The sequence below is a fragment of the Clytia hemisphaerica genome, unplaced genomic scaffold (genome assembly GCF_902728285.1).
Source record: "Clytia hemisphaerica strain Z4C2 unplaced genomic scaffold, Clytia hemisphaerica genome assembly, whole genome shotgun sequence".
Taxonomy (NCBI): domain Eukaryota; kingdom Metazoa; phylum Cnidaria; class Hydrozoa; order Leptothecata; family Clytiidae; genus Clytia; species Clytia hemisphaerica.
Genome location: NW_027104563.1, coordinates 262,391 through 285,598, shown reverse-complemented (window position 1 = coordinate 285,598; position 23,208 = coordinate 262,391). Strand labels below are relative to the sequence as shown.

General features: G+C 36.0%; 1 protein-coding gene and 3 long non-coding RNA genes across 5 annotated transcripts; 3 read left to right on the top strand and 1 right to left on the bottom strand.

Moving 5' to 3' along the window:
- Window positions 1–10,782: 10,782 nt before the first annotated feature.
- On the top strand, window positions 10,783–11,412 carry LOC136823354 (uncharacterized). The gene is made up of 3 exons (XR_010849014.1): window positions 10,783–11,000; window positions 11,159–11,234; window positions 11,354–11,412. It is a non-coding gene; the product is annotated as an uncharacterized lncRNA (long non-coding RNA).
- Window positions 11,413–11,428: 16 nt separating this feature from the next.
- LOC136823335 (uncharacterized) lies at window positions 11,429–15,796 on the top strand. The gene is made up of 5 exons (XM_067079513.1): window positions 11,429–11,471; window positions 11,656–11,734; window positions 11,948–12,044; window positions 12,221–12,523; window positions 15,630–15,796. Exons 2-5 carry the CDS (start codon window positions 11,675–11,677, stop codon window positions 15,794–15,796), a joined length of 627 nt encoding a protein of 208 aa, XP_066935614.1. The 5' UTR covers window positions 11,429–11,471; window positions 11,656–11,674.
- Window positions 15,797–15,910: 114 nt separating this feature from the next.
- Window positions 15,911–22,808, bottom strand: LOC136823353 (uncharacterized). Of its 2 annotated transcripts, XR_010849013.1 has the most exons (5): window positions 22,627–22,808; window positions 18,642–18,738; window positions 18,349–18,446; window positions 16,868–17,027; window positions 15,911–16,231 (listed from the first exon to the last, which is right to left on the bottom strand). It is a non-coding gene; the product is annotated as an uncharacterized lncRNA (long non-coding RNA). The 2 variants fall into 2 exon arrangements; XR_010849012.1 differs by having other exon boundaries at window positions 18,349–18,738.
- On the top strand, window positions 19,103–19,580 carry LOC136823345 (uncharacterized). Its single transcript, XR_010849008.1, has 3 exons — window positions 19,103–19,158; window positions 19,325–19,402; window positions 19,515–19,580. It is a non-coding gene; the product is annotated as an uncharacterized lncRNA (long non-coding RNA).
- Window positions 22,809–23,208: the final 400 nt, after the last annotated feature.

Below are 23,208 nucleotides of genomic sequence, written 5' to 3'. Positions count from 1 at the left end.
TAATCAGACTCATTATTATAGCATGGGCTTATAATGGAAATCCCATGATATAAGCCCATTATAATAGTATTATTTCTGAAATTCAGTGGTCCCCAGCATGTTTCTCTGGAGTAGAAAGCTATTAATCAGGCTCATTATTTGTATAATGCCAGCTTTTGGGAATTGACCGCTTTGAAAGGTTTGAAACAACAGACTCTTTCAGATCCTAAATTCTGACAAATATTTCACAAATTTTAACAATTTTTGAGAACCTACCTCAGCAGCATGCATTTTTTGAAGACCTTTATTTTTTTGAAATTTTAAATTTTTTGGTATGAACTTTTTGCTTGATAACTACAGTTAAAACTTTCTTATACTAGGGTTGGGCGTGAACAGTCATTTTTTAGGGCAAAGTCAGAAAATTCAAGATGTAGTGTTTTTTGTGTGTAAAACCTATTGTGAGGCATCATGCGCAATTTTTAAGTTCCTCAGAAGTCTAAAATTGGCCAAACTCTCCTTGGGGTACTGATTCGCACTACAGGCAAAAATTTGAAAAAATGACATTTTTTGACCTTTTTAGGCCTGTAAATATATCCAAATTATTGCAAACCTGACTGAGTAAACCTACAATAATAAAGTGCAAAACTAGATCTGTTGTATTGTATGAATGAATTTGGAATAACCTTTACTTTACTTTGACATTTTAGGAGTAAAATTTAGAACAATTAATGAATTATGCCCACAATCAGAGATCCTAGATGTTGTGGTTTTATGAAGGTAGCAATTTATGAAATAAGTTTATCAAACCAGTTAAAAGGCAAAAATCATTCCAATAAGGTAAAAAGTCAAGCATTGAAACAAAATTTTGAAACTTTCTCTGAAATATTTTCTACGTGTGATGGCTTCGTTGACATTAAGTATGAATGGTACAGACAGAATGAAAAGTTTGCCAAAATCTTGATGCAGGATGTGAATAGGCAAAACGCAGAAACAAAGCAGACAATAAAAAACACTTTTGGATTGAATAGTTGGAGTAAAGTCAATGATCAAGAAAAAGTTAATCACTCTCTATTTGAATGTCGGATTTGCAAGAAGAAATATAAATCAACTTTGAGTTTGCTACAATCAAGTTCAAAATATATGGGACTTTTTTGAAATCCACACTATTCTTTAGAAAAACCCTTCTCCCCAGTCTACAAAGCTGGTCCTGTGCAGAAGCAAAACAACCACCACAGCTTTGTAAACAGGGGGGAGGATTTTCACTTGTTTTGAGATCAACTAGATAGAAAAAGTCTCATTATATTATGCACAAGATTGTCTGAATTTTTAAAAAAAAATTTGAAAGAGCTTTCCCCACCACATGCGAAATTTTTTTTTAAAAATGGCTATCATGGCTTCTTCCCGCCAGAAAAAAGCCGTGTGCTTGCATAGCAACGAAATTAGAGTCCCTAGCAACAAGATGGCAGACTAAAAATGGCGGGAAAAAAATGTAAACAAAGGGTAATCTGATCCTTTCTCAGGGGGGAGTGGCAATTTTACAACCCTTTCACACCATTTAAAAAGTAAGCAAAGAGTAATCTGATCTTTTCTGAAGAGGTAGTGCCAATTTTACAAACCTTTTACAAAACCTTTTTCAATAAATTTCTCTGTATTTGTCACTAAAAATTACAAATGGATGACACAAGTGATTTATCGCAATGCGTGGTCAACTTAAACGCCTCTACCCCTGTACCAAACCGAGACCTTGAATCGTATGATGCTGCCCTTGGACGAGACAGTGATTCCCAGGTTTCCACAACATCAGCGCAAGGTCTAGACACTAGCGCCACTGCAAGAAGTTCCCGTTCCAAGAAACCAAACAAAACAAAAGGCAAAGGTGAAAATAGCAATAAGAACAAAAAGAAAAACCCACATGAAGCATACTTGATTACGTACTCTCAGGCTGATGTTGTGAAAGTCCCGGGACGCGAGCACTTTGCAAATATGGTGGTCCAAGAATTTGACAGAAATGATTCTGTTTCAGAGAAGTGGGTTGTATCAGCAGAATTGCACCGAAATCATGGCATTCACTACCACCTCGCTTTGAAATTAAAGAAACCACGACGGTTTAAGGAAGTTCGCAATGCAATCAAAAATAAATATGACATTGATCTTGACTTTAAAGAATGGCATAGTAATTATCATGATGCCTTTTCATATGTTGTTAAGTTTGATTCCCACTATGTAACAAGTCCTGGACACGTTATTTTGTCAACCCCACCCAGAACAACAAAGGCAACAGAGGCTAAGCGTGCCCGCGCTCAACATAGTAGTGAAGCACCTCCAAAGCGCAAGAAGAGTAATTTGCCACCCAAGTTAGGCCGGGAAGATGTGGGAAATATCATCCGAGAAAATGGTATCAAGTCGGTTAAAGAACTGTTCTCTCTAGCCCATGCCCAAGCAAAGGAGGGTAAAACTGATTTGAGAGGGTATCTTTACACTCATCCTGACCAAAGTTTTATGACCAAGCAAATTTCAACCGTAGTAGGTATAGAACTGGTTGAGGATGAGGCAATCCGTGAAAATATGTCAAGGCTTGAAATTTTACGTCAAGCAAAAGATGGTGAGTGCGCTAAACATCCTGTCACTAGGGAACTATGCAACGGTCTTTGGCTTTCTAGTGCATTGGAGGTGCTACGTTTGAACGATATATCACGCGGTAGGTTTACAGAGCTTGTATTGAACGCCCTGTGGTATGGCAGAAGCAAAGGCTATAATCTGATGATATGTGGGAAAAGTAATTGTGCTAAGTCCTTTATGTTAATGCCGTTGATTGAAATTTTTGATTGTTTTATGACACCGTCCCCCGGAAATTATAACTGGGTGGGTGCTCCTGAGAAAGAAATTGTTTTCTTGAACGATTTAAGGTATGAAAAGGATGGGGAACAAAAGGTAATGGCATGGAATCTTTTTCTAAATCTTCTCGAAGGTTTCCCTGTCAATATTGCCAGGCCTAAAAATCGATTTTCAACGGACCTCCTTTGGACAAAAAGACAACCCATTTTTGCAACTGCTGAGAAGAAAATTGTTCGAATTGTTAACGGAGAATTTGATGAGGGAGAAACCAACCAAATGGACATGCGGTGGAATATTTTAAACTTCAAGCATGTATTTGACCGGGATGCTGCTAATTATAACATTACTCCTTGTGGGGCTTGTTTTGCTAAACTCTTGCTTGACGCATAATTCTCTATTGCTTGACCCATAATTAATTTTGCATATTATCGTGTTTTTATAATTTTCCAAAACTATATTGCGTTTTTTTATAATTTCCCTAAACAGTCGTGTCTTTTATAATTTTCACAAAACTATGGCCTTTTCTTATAGTTTCCTGAAAGGGTCGTGTCTTTTATAATTTTCCTAAAGTTCCGCGTTTTCTTATAATTTCCCTAAACAGTCGTGTCTTTTATAATTTTCCAAAACTTCAGCGTTTTCTTATAATTTCTTCGAAATGGTCGTGATTTTTCTAATTTCAAAGATCGGTTGGCTTTTTTACCTCAGTGCCAAAGATGGAATTCTAAATGCAACGGTAAACGGGTGTTTACCATTGGGTGTTTACCATTAATAATAAATAATAATCTCAATCTTCTTATTTTAACGGTGCACGGGGCGTTTACCGTTGCTTTTAGAATTCCCTCCTAAAGAATTTGAGCCAAAAAATTGTTAAAAATAGATCAATCAGGCAATATTTATAAAAATGTAAATATACACAACCATTTCACCAGTAACCATGTCAACTTTTCAAAATCAATACTTTGTACGCTGGCCATGATTGGCAATTACTGCCTCAATGCGTTTGTCCATCGACAAAATAATTTTGTCTATTTTATCTTTCGGGTAATTCAATAGGATATTTTTAACCCGCATCGCAAACTCCTCTTTTGTTTCATGAGTTACTTGTTTGTCAATAGCTTCTTTGCGAATCTCTTTCCCCACTAAATGGAAGAAGTTTTCGATCGGGTTGAGATCTGGAGAGCGGGCGGGTATACAAAACAAGTGAGCACCAAGTTTTTCCAAAGCACGTTTGGCACGCCTTGAATTTTGAACTGGGCATCCATCCTGTAGAACACGTTTAGATTTGGGGTTTATTGATAGCATAAAAGCGACAGGGAATTTCTTTCTAATCATTGTAGAAAACTTCCTACCGCAAAGGCGGTTTTCGTATTGTTCACAGAGCACAACGCCTTGTTGAAAAGATATCGCCACCATGAACTTGATTTGGGTAGAGCCTTCCTTTTGGCCTTTGGCCGTACATCCAAAAGTGAGTCCTTCGTCTCTTCTTCTCCATTCCCGTGATGTGGGAGCACGTGCCTGGTCCAAAGGGTTCTGCTTATAAATAAAGCCTACTGCATCGAGATAAAAGCTAATGCCTTGTTTCCAAAATTCAAGGCCAAGCCCTAACCTTTTGATTCGCTTTGCATAGTCGAGGCGTGATTTCAGATCTTTCTGCTTCAATATACCTTTACGCCGGGTGCTTCGGTATCCATAGCCAATTTTTCCTAAATGTCTCCTGAATGTCGAGTTTGAAGCTTTTTGCTGAATTTCTGGTAGCGATAGCTGAAGTCTCTTTGAGCTGAAGCTTCCCTCAAATGTACGTAGAATTTTGATCTGTCGTTTAACAGCGCGGTAGTCCCTTTCATTAAGTAGAGGTGTTCGGCCAGGGTTTTGTTTTCGTTTGTCAAAAGGTTCGTTTCCATCCAGCGGTATCTGACTGTGACGATACATAGTTGATCTGGGAATTCCTTTGAAGCCGGGAAACCTGTTGCCTTCATTGCGTAGAATCTGCGGTACCTTGACTTTTCCATATTGAACAAGGGCTCGTAGTTGGCAAGACTGTGCATAAGTCATCTTCTTTCTCTTTCCTTTCATTGTTTTTGCCATTTTATTTTTGTTTATACTATTTCGGAGAACTCGACAGTCTATTGAATAACAAATTATGCTCTATTGTCTCTAGGAAACCAATGTCGCACTATAAAGTTATTCAAAAGACCGCCAAGTTCTCCCAAACGACCATTTTTAATATTTATATGCTGAAAATATAAGAAAAATGAATACGATAAAATAACTGTCACAAATTCCTTTTCTTTCTCGAGAGAACATATTCCCGCTAAACTTACTATGCTTGATTCTACCAGAACGCAGATCCCCCGCAGGCTTTTACCGGGAATAAAAATACTAAAATTATTTATTTCGAACACACTATAAACAAAAATATAACGTTCAAATTTGTGTCGCTAAATTTAACTAAGTATAAACATTATGTACACTGAACACCAAGAAAAATGACATAATTTGCATAAATTACCAAATCACATTAATTATGCATGACGTCATAAACAAAAAAGTTTGTAAAATGTAAGCTCCCTTCAGTAAAATCAAAGCAGGAGTGAAAAGTATCAGTAAAAGTCAAGGATTGCGGGAGATGATTACCCGCAAATTTGCTAAGTCCTTCAAAAAATAAAGACAATCAAGTTCAAAATATATGGGACTTTTTTGAAATCCACACTATTCTTTAGAAAAACCCTTCTCCCCAGTCTACAAAGCTGGTCCTGTGCAGAAGCAAAACAACCACCACAGCTTTGTAAACAGGGGGGAGGATTTTCACTTGTTTTGAGCTCAACTAGATAGAAAAAGTCTCATTATATTATGCACAAGATTGTCTGAATTTTTAAAAAAAAATTTGAAAGAGCTTTCCCCACCACATGCGAAATTTTTTTTTAAAAATGGCTATCATGGCTTCTTCCCGCCAGAAAAAAGCCGTGTGCTTGCATAGCAACGAAATTAGAGTCCCTAGCAACAAGATGGCAGACTAAAAATGGCGGGAAAAAAATGTAAACAAAGGGTAATCTGATCCTTTCTCAGGGGGGAGTGGCAATTTTACAACCCTTTCACACCATTTAAAAAGTAAGCAAAGAGTAATCTGATCTTTTCTGAAGAGGTAGTGCCAATTTTACAAACCTTTTACAAATAAAAAAATTTCAATAAATTTCTCTGTATTTGTCACTAAAAATTACAAATGGATGACACAAGTGATTTATCGCAATGCGTGGTCAACTTAAACGCCTCTACCCCTGTACCAAACCGAGACCTTGAATCGTATGATGCTGCCTTTGGACGAGACAGTGATTCCCAGGTTTCCACAACATCAGCGCAAGGTCTAGACACTAGCGCCACTGCAAGAAGTTCCCGTTCCAAGAAACCAAACAAAACAAAAGGCAAAGGTGAAAATAGCAATAAGAACAAAAAGAAAAACCCACGTGAAGCATACTTGATTACGTACTCTCAGGCTGATGTTGTGAAAGTCCCGGGACGCGAGCACTTTGCCAATATGGTGGTCCAAGAATTTGACAGAAATGATTCTGTTTCAGAGAAGTGGGTTGTATCAGCAGAATTGCACCGAAATCATGGCATTCACTACCACCTCGCTTTGAAATTAAAGAAACCACGACGGTTTAAGGAAGTTCGCAATGCAATCAAAACTAAATATAACATTGATCTTGACTTTAAAGAATGGCATAGTAATTATCATGATGCCTTTTCATATGTTGTTAAGTTTGATTCCCACTATGTAACAAGTCCTAGACACGTTATTTTGTCAAACCCACCCAGAACAACAAAGGCAACAGAGGCTAAGCGTGCCCAAGCTCAACATAGTAGTGAAGCACCTCCAAAGCGCAAGAAGAGTAATTTGCCACCCAAGTTAGGCCGGGAAGATGTGGGAAATATCATCCGAGAAAATGGTATCAAGTCGGTTAAAGAACTGTTCTCTCTAGCCCATGCCCAAGCAAAGGAGGGTAAAACTGATTTGAGAGGGTATCTTTACACTCATCCTGACCAAAGTTTTATGACCAAGCAAATTTCAACCGTAGTAGGTATAGAACTGGTTGAGGATGAGGCAATCCGTGAAAATATGTCAAGGCTTGAAATTTTACGTCAAGCAAAAGATGGTGAGTGCGCTAAACATCCTGTCACTAGGGAACTATGCAACGGTCTTTGGCTTTCTAGTGCATTGGAGGTGCTACGTTTGAACGATATATCACGCGGTAGGTTTACAGAGCTTGTATTGAACGCCCTGTGGTATGGCAGAAGCAAAGGCTATAATCTGATGATATGTGGGAAAAGTAATTGTGCTAAGTCCTTTATGTTAATGCCGTTGATTGAAATTTTTGATTGTTTTATGACACCGTCCCCCGGAAATTATAACTGGGTGGGTGCTCCTGAGAAAGAAATTGTTTTCTTGAACGATTTAAGGTATGAAAAGGATGGGGAACAAAAGGTAATGGCATGGAATCTTTTTCTAAATCTTCTCGAAGGTTTCCCTGTCAATATTGCCAGGCCTAAAAATCGATTTTCAACGGACCTCCTTTGGACAAAAAGACAACCCATTTTTGCAACTGCTGAGAAGAAAATTGTTCGAATTGTTAACGGAGAATTTGATGAGGGAGAAACCAACCAAATGGACATGCGGTGGAATATTTTAAACTTCAAGCATGTATTTGACCGGGATGCTGCTAATTATAACATTACTCCTTGTGGGGCTTGTTTTGCTAAACTCTTGCTTGACGCATAATTCTCTATTGCTTGACCCATAATTAATTTTGCATATTATCGTGTTTTTATAATTTTCCAAAACTATATTGCGTTTTTTTATAATTTCCCTAAACAGTCGTGTCTTTTATAATTTTCACAAAACTATGGCCTTTTCTTATAGTTTCCTGAAAGGGTCGTGTCTTTTATAATTTTCCTAAAGTTCCGCGTTTTCTTATAATTTCCCTAAACAGTCGTGTCTTTTATAATTTTCCAAAACTTCAGCGTTTTCTTATAATTTCTTCGAAATGGTCGTGATTTTTCTAATTTCAAAGATCGGTTGGCTTTTTTACCTCAGTGCCAAAGATGGAATTCTAAATGCAACGGTAAACGGGTGTTTACCATTAATAATAAATAATAATCTCAATCTTCTTATTTTAACGGTGCACGGGGCGTTTACCGTTGCTTTTAGAATTCCCTCCTAAAGAATTTGAGCCAAAAAATTGTTAAAAATAGATCAATCAGGCAATATTTATAAAAATGTAAATATACACAACCATTTCACCAGTAACCATGTCAACTTTTCAAAATCAATACTTTGTACGCTGGCCATGATTGGCAATTACTGCCTCAATGCGTTTGTCCATCGACAAAATAATTTTGTCTATTTTATCTTTCGGGTAATTCAATAGGATATTTTTAACCCGCATCGCAAACTCCTCTTTTGTTTCATGAGTTACTTGTTTGTCAATAGCTTCTTTGCGAATCTCTTTCCCCACTAAATGGAAGAAGTTTTCGATCGGGTTGAGATCTGGAGAGCGGGCGGGTATACAAAACAAGTGAGCACCAAGTTTTTCCAAAGCACGTTTGGCACGCCTTGAATTTTGAACTGGGCATCCATCCTGTAGAACACGTTTGGATTTGGGGTTTATTGATAGCATAAAAGCGACAGGGAATTTCTTTCTAATCATTGTAGAAAACTTCCTACCGCAAAGGCGGTTTTCGTATTGTTCACAGAGCACAACGCCTTGTTGAAAAGATATCGCCACCATGAACTTGATTTGGGTAGAGCCTTCCTTTTGGCCTTTGGCCGTACATCCAAAAGTGAGTCCTTCGTCTCTTCTTCTCCATTCCCGTGATGTGGGAGCACGTGCCTGGTCCAAAGGGTTCTGCTTATAAATAAAGCCTACTGCATCGAGATAAAAGCTAATGCCTTGTTTCCAAAATTCAAGGCCAAGCCCTAACCTTTTGATTCGCTTTGCATAGTCGAGGCGTGATTTCAGATCTTTCTGCTTCAATATACCTTTACGCCGGGTGCTTCGGTATCCATAGCCAATTTTTCCTAAATGTCTCCTGAATGTCGAGTTTGAAGCTTTTTGCTGAATTTCTGGTAGCGATAGCTGAAGTCTCTTTGAGCTGAAGCTTCCCTCAAATGTACGTAGAATTTTGATCTGTCGTTTAACAGCGCGGTAGTCCCTTTCATTAAGTAGAGGTGTTCGGCCAGGGTTTTGTTTTCGTTTGTCAAAAGGTTCGTTTCCATCCAGCGGTATCTGACTGTGACGATACATAGTTGATCTGGGAATTCCTTTGAAGCCGGGAAACCTGTTGCCTTCATTGCGTAGAATCTGCGGTACCTTGACTTTTCCATATTGAACAAGGGCTCGTAGTTGGCAAGACTGTGCATAAGTCATCTTCTTTCTCTTTCCTTTCATTGTTTTTGCCATTTTATTTTTGTTTATACTATTTCGGAGAACTCGACAGTCTATTGAATAACAAATTATGCTCTATTGTCTCTAGGAAACCAATGTCGCACTATAAAGTTATTCAAAAGACCGCCAAGTTCTCCCAAACGACCATTTTTAATATTTATATGCTGAAAATATAAGAAAAATGAATACGATAAAATAACTGTCACAAATTCCTTTTCTTTCTCGAGAGAACATATTCCCGCTAAACTTACTATGCTTGATTCTACCAGAACGCAGATCCCCCGCAGGCTTTTACCGGGAATAAAAATACTAAAATTATTTATTTCGAACACACTATAAACAAAAATATAACGTTCAAATTTGTGTCGCTAAATTTAACTAAGTATAAACATTATGTACACTGAACACCAAGAAAAATGACATAATTTGCATAAATTACCAAATCACATTAATTATGCATGACGTCATAAACAAAAAAGTTTGTAAAATGTAAGCTCCCTTCAGTAAAATCAAAGCAGGAGTGAAAAGTATCAGTAAAAGTCAAGGATTGCGGGAGATGATTACCCGCAAATTTGCTAAGTCCTTCAAAAAATAAAGACAATCAAGTTCAAAATATATGGGACTTTTTTGAAATCCACACTATTCTTTAGAAAAACCCTTCTCCCCAGTCTACAAAGCTGGTCCTGTGCAGAAGCAAAACAACCACCACAGCTTTGTAAACAGGGGGGAGGATTTTCACTTGTTTTGAGATCAACTAGATAGAAAAAGTCTCATTATATTATGCACAAGATTGTATGTATTTACAATCCACATGATAAAGTTTCTTCCAAAGTAGCATCAAAGGCAGGCTTACAGAAAAAAGTTACACCAGAAATGAAGATTTTTCAGGCAACAAATGAGACTGTGGAAAAACTAAATGTAGAATTCAAGGGTAAATTTGGTAAAACTTTCGAAAGTGAATTTGAGAGACTTAAAGGTTTGGAGGATAAAAAGACAGAAAACAAGTTATCAAAACAGATTGTTAAAAATATTGAAAGCCAATGGAAAGAAACATCAGTGTTCAGGTTTGTCAAAACTATCTATTTTTAAACCCGGTGAGAGTTGTTACTAAAGGTAACGAGTAAATTTTAATCAATCTAATCTTGATTCCTTTAGTTAAAGAAAAGTGGAGCCTACAGCTGGTTAAATTTTGTGAAGAATCCTTCTTAAAAAAGTTTTGTGGAGAGTTATTGCCTTTGGCCTAATATGTTTTCTCTAATTTAAATGACTTTTCTTAGGGTATGTGGACATCTTTTCTTGATAGATTCTCAACGATTGGTCGTATCTTTAGAACAATAAAATGTTTATACAGTAAAAGTAAATATTATCTGAAAGCTAGGAATATTTTCTTCCTTATGATAAAAATCCCACTATGTCTGAAAAAATTTTCTTTGACAAAAAAATTGAAAAAAAGGTTTCCACATACCTTAAAGAATGGATTACCCCGAACATCTTAAAAAACTTGTTGAACAAGAATTTCTACAATTAATTCCACATTCCATCTTTTTTAGTGCTTTTGGAGGTGCAACCTCATTGACGACACGCTCAAACATTCGCACGACAAAAAGTTTGGAAAGTTATGGGGTCGCTAAAGCACGCACTGAAGCGAACAATGATAAGATTGCTAAGGGTTTGAAAAGACCATTAGATCATGTTGGTCATTTGGATAATTACAGATGTGATGATTGGGAAGGACTGTTGAAAGAGGTTTAATCTATTGTACACAAGGACATGTTATATTATTTCTAAAAATCACTAAAATGGGGAAGTGGGGAAGTGGGGGAAGTCCACTTTAGCACCTTCTTTTTTATTACAACAGTTACTTTTAGTCGCTTTTGATCAAACTTCTTTTTACCTTTATTTAGGCTAATGAATTACCACGCCCAGGAAGAATTGATTTCACAGACCTGGCTAAAAGATATGGTGTAAAGAATAGCAGTGGTAAGAAATTTTACATATGGTGGAATTGTGTAACTGGTATATTCGATTGTTAGAATTTAATTTGGTAAAACAATATTTAATAATGTATCGATAACTGATATTTTTTTTAATTTGTATAGGTATTCGTCCCGGAAACGCTGGTCAAGTGGTTGAAAAGTACCTCGATATGCATGAAGTGGATTTATCTAATCTAGAAGTTCGTGGCGGTGGAACGAAAACACGCAAGAAAAAGTTAAAGTTAGTTATATATCCAATTATTAACCGGGTTGTTTTTGACGTGGTCTATAAATTATTTTTATGTAAATTTTTCACGGTAATATGGGAAAAATGAACCTCAGCTAAGGAAAAGTCAAATATAATCACCACTTTTAACATCTTGTCATTCTGTGCTTTAAATTATGCTTTGATCGTTATTTCCCAGGTGTTATAAGGATGCACCAATGCCCATAGAGGAATCAACTGAAGAAATCAATAAACGCCTGGCAAAGATGATTCTTGAAGTAAGTTATTTTCATAACCATAATAATATTTTTGGTTCTTCTTTGAAAATTATTTTTTGGATATTTTTTGTTGAAGTGATTTTATTTTTAAAAATATCACTATTTTTGAAGAATAGATAAGTTATAACCATGGCAAAAAAATGTTCTTTTTGAAAAACTTGTTACCTGTAGATGTAAAAGCCATGTTTTAAAAGAAAAATTCGATTTTCGTAGGGACGATACTCACTCGGAGAGCTGATAGTTCCACAAACGTATCAATGTTTATATTTGGACGGTGATGAGATAAAGATTAAGACTTTCGAAGTATCAGGTATCCCATTATTAATTTACAACAATTATTTACAGGTATAACAAATAGAAAGTTAAACTAAAACTTGGCCCAAATTTCTTGTTTTAAAAATGTCAATCTATCCTCGTTTGGATTTCAAAAGTTCCACCGGGGCTGTGAGACAGGGGTGTATTTAATGATATTTTTTTTTGCTTCAGGGCGCAAGTTCCCGATATCTTGGGTTAGAGAAACTATGAACAATTTACAGCGACCGTACTTTCGTTTAAATTCCGACTCGTTCTACGAAACTGTAACCGAAGAAGAGATATCTGGGGAATTCAATCGAATTGAGGAACCCTTTGGCACGATCGATCAGCTGAAATCGTTCCAGCGTCGAAGAACTCAAGCTTGTTGGCACGATGGCTCGCCGATTTCAAACGCGTCCCATTTACTAATCATGTTTTCGACAGTGTATGACAGAGCCATTTATTACACAGATGATGAATATAATCTTAAGACAGGTAGTTATATGGTTCTTCATTATCTTTAACTCTTTATTTTATTAAAATTCGTGATTGACGTGAGCTGTTACAGTCTGCTCCGTAAATAAATACCACTACATGAAAAACAAATTGTTGTTGTAACATTTATTATTCTTTGCTTTATTTTGAGTTTTGAGTTTCGTATTATTTCAAAAACAAGTGTGGTCACCCATAGAAGTATTACTTTCATTAGGATCTTTCGGAAGCATATCTATCGGAAACATATCTATCGGAAAAATGAGACGGACCGTCAGAACTTACCCTGAAGTTATCCTTAGACTATTACGATTCGGCTGATTTTTACCCTGATATTTGAGTCTATTTTAATCAAAAACTTTCACACTCTACCATGCTCGGACATTATCAAAATGCTTTTTGGACCTACCCCGGTGGAGGTCCTATAAATTAACCTTTGTCCGTCTGTCCGTCCGTTAGTTACCAGCTTTTCTCATGATTGGCTCATTAGTTTTTTCTGATTTTTCGCACAATGATGCAAAATGGCAATGGCCAAAATGTGACGGAGCCCGATTTTCGAAAAAAAAATTTTTGGGGCAAATTTGGGCCAAAAAAACGGCTAAAAAACGGGTTTTTTGGACTTTGTGAAAAATTGGATCATTAATTTTTTCTGATTTTTTGCACGAAAGTAGGGTACCATCATAGGTATAAGATGGCTCAAGCAGATTTTTGCAAAAAAATTTTGTTGGCTCAAAAAACGCATGTTTATCTATAAGAATCACTATTAATAAGCATACATCAATGTTCTTAGTCAAATTACTCAATTTTTTTATGAGATAGATGTTTTTTCTGCTCATGAGGGCTTACTTTAGAAGAATATGTGTGTTTAGACAGGAAATTTGGGTTGCTTGGCGTGTTTTTATAGAAAAACTGGCCAAATTCGATATTTTTTATAAGCACATTATCAATTGCTTAGGTATTAGATTGATTGGCTCTTTCATTTTTTACGATTTTTTGCACAAAGATGCATAACTATAAATCCTCGAATGTGACGGAGCCCGATTTTTGGAGAAAAAAAATTTGGGTAAATTTCAGCTAAAAAAACGGCCATAAAAGGGTTTTTTGGACTTAGTGAAATATTGGACCATTGTTTTTTTCTGATTTTTTGTATGAAAGTAGATAAAAGATGGCTCAAGCAGACTTTTGTTTTTAAATGAATTTTTCAGCTCAAAAAAAGCATCTTGATCAATAAGAATCACTATTAATAAACATACGTCAATGTTCTTAGCCAAATTACTCAATTTTTTGGAGATGTTTTTTTGCTCACGAAGTCTTGAATATGAAAGAACAAGAGCATGAAATTTTGGTTTCTAAACGTTTTTTTTGTAAGAAACAAACGACTAATTTTAATAGATCGTCACTATTTGTGTTCTGAATGATTGTTTAATGGTCACGTCACGTAGATATCAATTATAAACGTGTTAAATGCATAATCCAGGTAGGTCCATCAAAGTATCACTTGTTTTTGTCTAACTTGCTCAGCAGTATAAAAAAACGACTTTAAACGAAACCTTTCGGACACAAAGTTTTTGGAGATTTCACGGCCTATACCGGCAATATACAGCCTAAATATGGGCAAAGATTATTTTGGCTGCCATCGACCATATAAATTTCCCGCTAGCTTTCAATGAAAATGCTATAAACGGCTCCCAGTCTATCAAATTTAATTTTTGACGAATTTTGGCATCTTTAAAGAGTTCACGAGAAGTGTTTTCAAGTTGGAGGAATGCAATATGCTCATCAACAATTAGAGGGGTTTTAGTTTTTCGGTGACATATTGTGCTGACTCCTTTTTCAGTATTATTAGGGATATAAGAAGGGGTATTGAGGAAATTGAGGATAAATCTTATTGGAAAACTATCAGTAATTTAAGAAAGCTCCGTACTGTTTGTACGCCTAAAGTATTTTGCGAATTTTTCGCCCAGTTTCAAATTATATACTTTCAATTTTAATGGGATAAAATTTTGCGGTTGGGCCTATCCGCGAAATCCAAAAATTCCGAGGGGACTTAATTTTGCAGGTGGCAATATTTTCCCGATTTTGTATGAGGATGAGGCCCTAACAAAAGAATTTTCAAAATCATCCATATAATTTCGATAAATTTGACCCAGAGATCATGATTTTTTGCCTCTAAATTGGACCGTTCCATTAAAAACTTGAAAAAATTAGTTTTGTACCTTACTGGCTTTAAAGTGAGGATGAACTAAAATCAGAACCCCTTGGAATAATGAAAAACGTCCCCTTGAAATTTTTTATCAGATTACCTTGTGGAAATGTTTGTCCACCCACACTTGTCTATTGAAATCTGAGTTTTAAAAATTTTCGAGAAAGTAATCAGTTAACAATAATATTTTTTACAGGAGAGACGAAATCAGTTCAGGCGGAGATTGAGAAACCATGTCCGTATCTATTTGCACGATGTCCTTCTAGTGTAGAAAACCAACTTATGTACAGTGATACCAGATTGGAAGATATTCTTGCGTGGAATAATAAAGAATGCAAAGTCAACGGCGTAACCATCACCGATAGTATTAGATTTTTTAAAGGCAAGCTAACTTATCAGATATTATCGCTGTGGTCTAGGATCAGTCCAAACAGTAGAATTTAAAGGCGTAAAAGTTAGACGGCAATGAAGAAGTAGTCTCAAGATTAAGTATTTGTTAGAGGCATATCCACAGATCTGTAAAGCCCGAAGGGCTAGATTTGCGGCTTTTACCGAAAAGTGAATCCTAGGTTTGGAAGGATTTCCTACCAAAGTCACGTGACTAAAATATGCAATTTCACCGGTTTGAGAGATGTGAAATAGCGTTTGCCGCCTACTTTTTTTTATCTCGTGCTCCGAAAACAATTAAAATGCTAGATCCTATCCATCGGCACGAAATTTAAAAAGTCAAATTTTTTTGCTGGAGAAAGCTTAAAGTTGCCTATCGCACCGCCCGCTTGGCTTACACGCAATTTTTTTTATAAGCAACAAAATAGTAAGGCTCTCACTTAATTCTTGACTAGAGAATGATGCCGATTCACTTCTCCGACAAACTTTCATAACATTATCCTTTATGTAATGGTCTAGGTGACGCACCGGCATGTCAAATAGAGGCTGGTCATCAGAAAGGAGGTCACTATTTCTCATGGACGAGCAAAATCAAATCTTCAAGGACAATGGATGTGGCGCATAAATTGAATGCAAAGCACTTGACGCTCCAAGATAAGATCGACATTCTGAAGTCTACAGGGTAAATTTAATTGTCTTGAAAAGAAATGAAGCGTGTAGGTCAGGTGAAATACTAGGAAGAAAGAGTTAAAAACGACACAACTAAAAGTAAAAATATGAATATATTTAAAATGTTCATGTATTTTCATGCTCTTAGACACGGATGTACGTCAATCGAGAAGAAATCCTTGAACGTTCTCGGAAATATCAAACTCAACGCCGTCGTAAAAGATTTGATGGATCGACGCGTCCAGCTCAAAGGCGATGAGAAAGCTGAAGTCCTTCGAAGCAAACTCGCAGACCAGTACGCCGGAATTCATCATCTGCCTTTCTTGTTGTACGGCAGTGGCCTCACTAGTATGGCAGACGTAGGTTTGGAGAATTACGAAGTGTTGGGATACGAACCACTGCACGGAACTGGTGGACACACGAAAAATCTGTTCGCAGAGATTCCAAGTCACCTGAATAAAGAGCAAAAAGGAGTAATTATTAAATTTAATGCTTAAGTAAAACATAATATTGAAAAAATGAGTCAGTCAAGATGCCTATTATTTGTAAGCCACTGTCTGCCGATAGCCAGGCTTGGATACACATATGCTATCAGCAAATTCAGGCTAAACGAAATGAATGTTGAAATGTTATGGCTATACAATATTTTATTATCGTAAAATTATTATCACAGTAAACATGGGCATTTTTTCCTTTCAGACGTTCGAGGCTGCACTAGATGCATCATTTGATGGAAGAGAAGTCAAACGGGGTAGGGACTATCGGCAAAGCCTGGTTGACATGGTTGGCTGCCTCCAGAGTGGAGACGTCAACCCCGAGTATATCCTCTTGTTAAGGCAACTGTCCGAAATAAACGAGATTTCTTATGCCGATGAGAAAGATAGATCGATGCAAAAAGTATTTCGTTTGCACACTGTAACCTTTCTGCACACTATGTTGGTAAAAAGACTACTTCATCCACCCAAAAAGCTGACATCAAGAAAGCTGTTTGGTCAATACGAGCTAGAACTGGTAAGAGATGCTCCAATTCAGTATAGAATCATGGCACTATCATCAAGCAACACAGAAAATGAGGAGCGTGCGTTTACCTTTATGAAGGATGTTGCCAAGAAATGCACAAACCATCATCCACAGAACGTCATCTCAACGTGCTTGATTAGATCTCAAGTACGAGAAGATTGGAAGAAGCATCTCGGAGGCGCAAAATCGACGACACAACGAAACAACATCAGTCTTCATGGTGATAAGCTAAAACAAGAAAGAGTTAACACAGTTGTCCCCTTCAGTTTACTTCAAGAGCATCCTGCCGACTGGCAGGCCTTTCTAGAGATTGTGAGCGATTTCATGAGTCATCATTGCTGGAAAGAAGTCAGAGAAGGAATTGAGTTGTTTGATGTCACCAGTGAAGTAGACTATCCACCAATCCATCATTTTAGGAGTTCATCAATTAAAAATGAGTACAAGTAAGTATTAGTTTACTTTGTGATTTCATATTAATAGGCAGTTTATATTTCTGTAAAAAACTGAAATAGCCTGAAAACGTGGATTTTTTATTTATTTTAGCTACCTGTCTGAAATTTGGAAACGTATCGAAGACAAAGATATTCCAGCATTTGTTCATATATCGGAATCAGGCCAAAAACGAATTTTGTCATCCTTAGAAACTCCTAATCCTTTTGCAAAACCCAAGGTAATATTATTTGAATAACTACATCATCCCCTTTAGTGCGTACGTACTATGTGGACGACCCCATATTGATTGCTTTAACGAGCAACAAATTTATCTTAACTTTCTGAAATTAAAATCTGCAAACTTTCACACAGCATGACATTAAAATGACAAAAAATTGCCAAGGAAATTAGTACAGTACCATTTTTTTATTACTAGGTGGTTCCAAAATTACGAACACGTCAAACCTCAAACGTAAAAAGAGGATTGTTCAATTTTTATGGAAGTGATGCTAATTCTGGTAAGTATTTAAACAATTTCCAACAAGTCTGTGTACTCATTTTTAAACAATACTTTAAAGACTTTTAAGAGATTATCACATCATTTTTTTATATTTGGCTTAGAGATACCTTTATGGTCCTTGAAATTTTAGGACCATAAAAGGAATCCTCTTAGTCAAATATAAGAAATCATCTGATAATCCCTTTAAGCTCATTTGTTTTTTCTACCAAAATATTATAGAGGCCCCCCCAGCGGACCCTCAATTCACGCAATCACGCAATTTTTTTTCGAAATTCACGCATTCACGCAAATTTTCCTCCAGTTTCACGCAATAACCCGATTTTTCAGGAAATCGGGGAAACATTGGAAAATCGGGAAAACTGCACATGATCGGTGGAAAAAAGGGAAAATTCACATATTCAAGAACGACATAGCCCAGATTCACGCATTCACGCAATCAAAAAGTCAATTTTCACGTTCACGCAAGTTTTTTCAATTCACGCAATCAGGCATTTTTTTTTCCAATTTTCACGCATTCACGCATCCGAAAATGCCCATTCACGCATTCACGCAAACCGCTGGGGGGGGCCCCATTATACAGAAGTTTTTTCCTCTTACCTAAGGTATGACTGTTGAAGAGATCAATGATGAACATTGCATGGAAGTTGAAGACAGAATGATTGTTGAAGAAAGCCATGACCGTACTTTAAAATCACCTGAAAAAGTTGGTAAGTAATGAGCAATTTCCAAAATAGAATGTAGTGGCCTGTCCTCGTTCACGCTAGTAAAAAGAGCCTAATATTTTTGGTAATTCGAAATGTTCAGGTTCTCCAAAGGATCAAGATGAATTTATCCAACCTCAGTCCGAGCTCTGGGTCTGAACCAGTAGTATATAAACAATATTTTTAAACCTTTTGTCTGTTGCATCCTTTCATCATGTTACTTTATTTTGCTCTTCTTTTCTTAATGAAACAGTAGATGTTGAAGATGGGGAAATCCAAACTTCACCTGAAAAAGAAGGTAAAGAAAATTAATCTTTAAAATTTTGTTTTTGTTTAGTCTAGTCTAGTTTAGTTGAATTTGGATAATCAGAAAACAAATTACTCCACAATTAGTCGAGTTCTAGCAAATAAAAATTCATCTTTCACAAAACATAATTTTTTAAGGATATTGTCACCAGACAGTAACCCAGGAAACAAGCAAAAATCAGTTCTCTCAGGTTCTCTATCCTATAAAGTTGTCCATGATTATATTAGAAGGATATAAAAGAAGTACCAAAAACAGATCCTTGTAAAAAGCCATCATCTTAAGAAGAGTGAGTAAATCCAAAATCACTTCAATCTCATCTCATCATCAATCTCTTCTAAATTTTAGATCCTTCCCCACCACTGTTCATATTGAAAACACCATTATCAAGCAAAGATTCAAGTAAATTTTTTCAATTTTGTCCCTAATTTATCTATTCTTTTCAACAGCCCACGCCAAATTTGTTAATGGGTGACAATCAGTCAGTCACTTTGTAAGTCTTAGTCATTAAAAAAAATTAGGAGGGTAAAATTCTTCTTGCTCAACACTGACTTCTTTCAAATTAAAGGTAAGCCGGCAAGGACACCAGCTACATTGTTCAAAAGTTTACAACTGATCACTCCACCACAACCACTAGCTAAAAAAGGTAAAGTCCATTCACTTAAATCAACAATTTGTATATGACATGTTTGCTAATATTGGATGCTTGGTTTGTCTCAAATGAAAAAAATAAAGTTATTAATCAAATCAACTTTTAGGTTCAAATGAGTCCACAGTACAGATAACAGAGACTTCATGTACATCAACAAGTCGAAAGGTCGAAAGTAAGAGACATTTACTTTTTTATTTTTTGGTTTATCAAATAGGCCAACTTCCTTTTGAAAGTAATCCACACTAAAAATATTTCATTTAATTTTAACTTTTCAGCACTACTGTAAATTACCAAAACAAAACCGGAGAGATCAAAAACAGTGGAGCTTCTTAAAAGTCTCTTCCCTAATGATGAAGTTATTAGCAAATTTGAAGTAGCCAGAAGGAAATTCAAACTGAACCCAGCATTTTACAAAGATGATTACAAATTCATAACAACACAAGTCATTGTTAAGTTGAATGGGCTAGAAGTGAATGGCAAGACGCAACTAAAGGCAATCGAGAGAAAAGCGTTAGAAGAGAATGGATCTCTGTCAGTGAGACCAAAAACAACAGCTGACCAAGAGGAATATAGTAAAATAATAAATCAATTAAAATGTGCTAAATCTATAAAAGAGCTACTTTAAAGTATTTGTTCTTGACATATTCATGCAAGCATTACAGTACCTTACTCTTAACAAACAAGTTTCTTAAACACAGTTTGCACATACCAGTGAACTGATGCAGGGCAGGATTAATTATCGTGAAAATTTAAATTCTTTGCAATTTGCATCACATTATACCTTCAACTGCTCTAACTTGGGACTATCTGACAAAAAAATGGACGGCAATTCGGCCACCATTTCATCAAAGTGATTTGAGTGACTTGATGAGCGGCGTAATAAAAAATACACAAAAACAAATTTGTTGTCTAAGAGATTTAACAGAAAGTGAAAATACAAACCAGATATCAACCATTCTCATATTTCGACCAATCGTCCTAAGTTTGAGCAGTTAACGGTAGTAATTAACTTCACATATTGGCGATTTTCAAGAGAAATTGAAAAAAATATTTTAGAGAATAACCTAACTACTATTTTTACAATTTTATTTCATAATTTCATATATTGAGCACGGAGCAGTTCCTCTTTTTCTGATTGAGCTGCCTTGTGTCATAGAATTTTGTTCCCTATTTTTTATCTCATTATAACTTGTTATTGAATTGACAATATTTCTATACTATGACTTATAACCTTTTTAATTAGATCTATCACCTTTATTTTTTAGTTCTAAAATCAATTTTTAAACAATAGTGTATAAAGTTCCTATTTTTTATTATAACTTATTATCAAATTCACATAAATGAGAAAATACTTTCATATAACTACACGCATTTGAAAAAATTATTGGATTTACGGGCAGCTCTGCCATCAAAATTTATTATGCTTGTTGGTTTCTCTATCATAAAATAGAATAACTCAAATGAGAGGAGATTCTTCAAAATTAAAACGAAGACTTTATTCAATTTACATTGTTCCCAAAATGAGCATTAAAATTTAGGCCGATGAAATTTACATATGAGTTTACCGTGCCGCCTGCATCTCTAAAAAGCACCCGCATGAAAATTTCATTATCTTCAAAATTCCTAAAATTTTCATTATTTCTATATTTCTTTACAACTACAACCTCCATTGTTGTTAATATCGTCTCTACGCAGGATTCCCTCTACGCATGACCTTTTTCCCAGAGTAAACACGGGTAAACAAAGAAATTTTTTACAGAAAATGTGACCACCCTCAATCCTACAACTACAGCGGGCCAATCTATCTGCCTAACGGCCCTGGCGGCCATTTTAGTTTTTTTTGCCAAATCTAGCGCCACTGTAGCAATCGATCTTTATTTTTCGTTCGCAAAACATGCGTAGGGTTGAAGCGAAGCAAAATTTTTTATTTTGAGAAGAGAATGGTTAGCAGAAATGGTGGATAAGGTGCTGTTGGGAAAATAATGAATAATAAATAATGAAATCATGCCGCATCTATTTTTGGGTAAGTTCACGACGGTAAACTCATTTGTAAATTTCATCGGCCTTAAAATGGCACCCTTTTAATCAGCTAAAATCGTCAAAACAGTTTTCTTTGCTTAGTGGTCACAGGAATAATCCTTTTTTAATCAGTGATTCAAGCTTTCATATAATTCCTGTCTATAAAGAAGGGTGTCAGAAATAGACGATGGATGTCGATATTAGACCAACTTACGGTATTCCTCAAAAGCAGTGCAAATAAGTCCCAAAAAACAGTGCATATATTGAAGGAAAATGATAAAATAATAAGCGAAAACATTGCAAATTGTATCAACACCTAAACGCTTGTAAAAATAAAGTACAAAAATAAAAGAACTCAAAAAATAAACCTCATATTGAACCCTTTCGGTGTGAACCAAGCAAACATAATTGATTAATTGTGATTCGATTGTCGAACATAATTGAATCTCAATTGAGCGGTCGATTCCTGGGTTATATTTGATTGTGTTTGATTGCGTTCGAGTAAGGTTAGATTGGTTCGATTGATAGTTGACTATATTTTTGATTAAATCTTTGATTTAGTTCGATTACGATTAAGTTCGATGAATTTGATTGCGATCAAATTAAATTGGATCACTCTGTTAGGGCTTTTTAGCGTGGGCAGCCGAGTCCTCAAGTATCGTACCAAAGCAAATAAAATAAAATACAATGAATCAATAGAACGTTATTGAATGCAATCAAACCTAATCGAAGTAATCAAACAGAAAATTCTTGGTAATATTCAATTGCGTTTGACAATTGAATTGAAATTAGTTGACTGCGTTCAATTGATTTGGCGTTCGACTTGTTCGATTGACAGTCTGGCCTTAGCTATCGATTAAAGTTATGTTAATCAAAGTTCAATCGAAGTTGATCAAGGTGATTGTCGAAGCTGTCAAACTCAAACAAAATCAATCAAAGCTTCAAAGACAAAGAAATGAAAATCTTTGATTAAATTCTACTTGTTACAATTAACTTCAATCAGTTTTGATCAACTGTGATTGGCATTGATTATTCATGATTCTCCAAACAAAAATCACCAAAATTGTAGATGTAAACAACTGAGCCTATGGCTAGGGTCTCTCGAGATAAAGCAAGTGCCAAGACATTCAAATCGCTCGTTTTCATGGGGCAAATTTGCAATTAATAACAATCTTTTGAGAAAAATATGATCCTCATACCTTAGTATAAACATCCAAACATCTTCGGTTGGGTTCCTTCATGATTTTCAATCATTTGATTGTGAGATTTTCCAGGATATATCAGCAGCATAAACAGTCTCCTTCTTTCAAGATTCGTCCGCCATTAAGGCTGTTAGTTAGTTCGTACGGGTGAGAAAAGGAAAATTCAACATTCACGTTTGTGAAATGGCGCAATGAATTTACAGACTTGATTCGGTGTGTAGAATCTATACGCAACCGTGGTCACCTGCCTGATGCGTAAAATTCTCTAAGAAACCTAGGTTCGTGCGACCACGATATTAGGGTTTTTCTTAACACCCGCTATGTATACTACCCGCAATCATCGCGCCCGAATAACCAAAACATCCCACCTTACAGGAGTTGAGAACAAAAAGGCTAATTACCTATTAAAACTTAGCACTTGTTTTAAAAGAAGGTGATGCAACATATTATTAACGTCTTTTTCCCTGGGCCAATTGTTAAACAAGCAGCAAAAATATCATAAACTAGACTGTTAATAAAGTTTAACGCTTGGATTCCCAGGCTACGATTTCATGTGATGAGCTTTTCTTTTGGTGCATC

Excerpts from the sequence above, each read along its gene's own strand:
- LOC136823335 (XM_067079513.1), top strand. The coding sequence starts at position 11,675 with ATGCCCATAGAGGAATCAACTGAAGAAATCAATAAACGCCTGGCAAAG. Across the intron at positions 11,735-11,947 it reads TGGCAAAGATGATTCTTGAA|GGACGATACTCACTCGGAGA; the intron begins GTAAGTTATTTT and ends CGATTTTCGTAG. Across the intron at positions 12,524-15,629 it reads TGAATATAATCTTAAGACAG|GTGACGCACCGGCATGTCAA; the intron begins GTAGTTATATGG and ends GTAATGGTCTAG.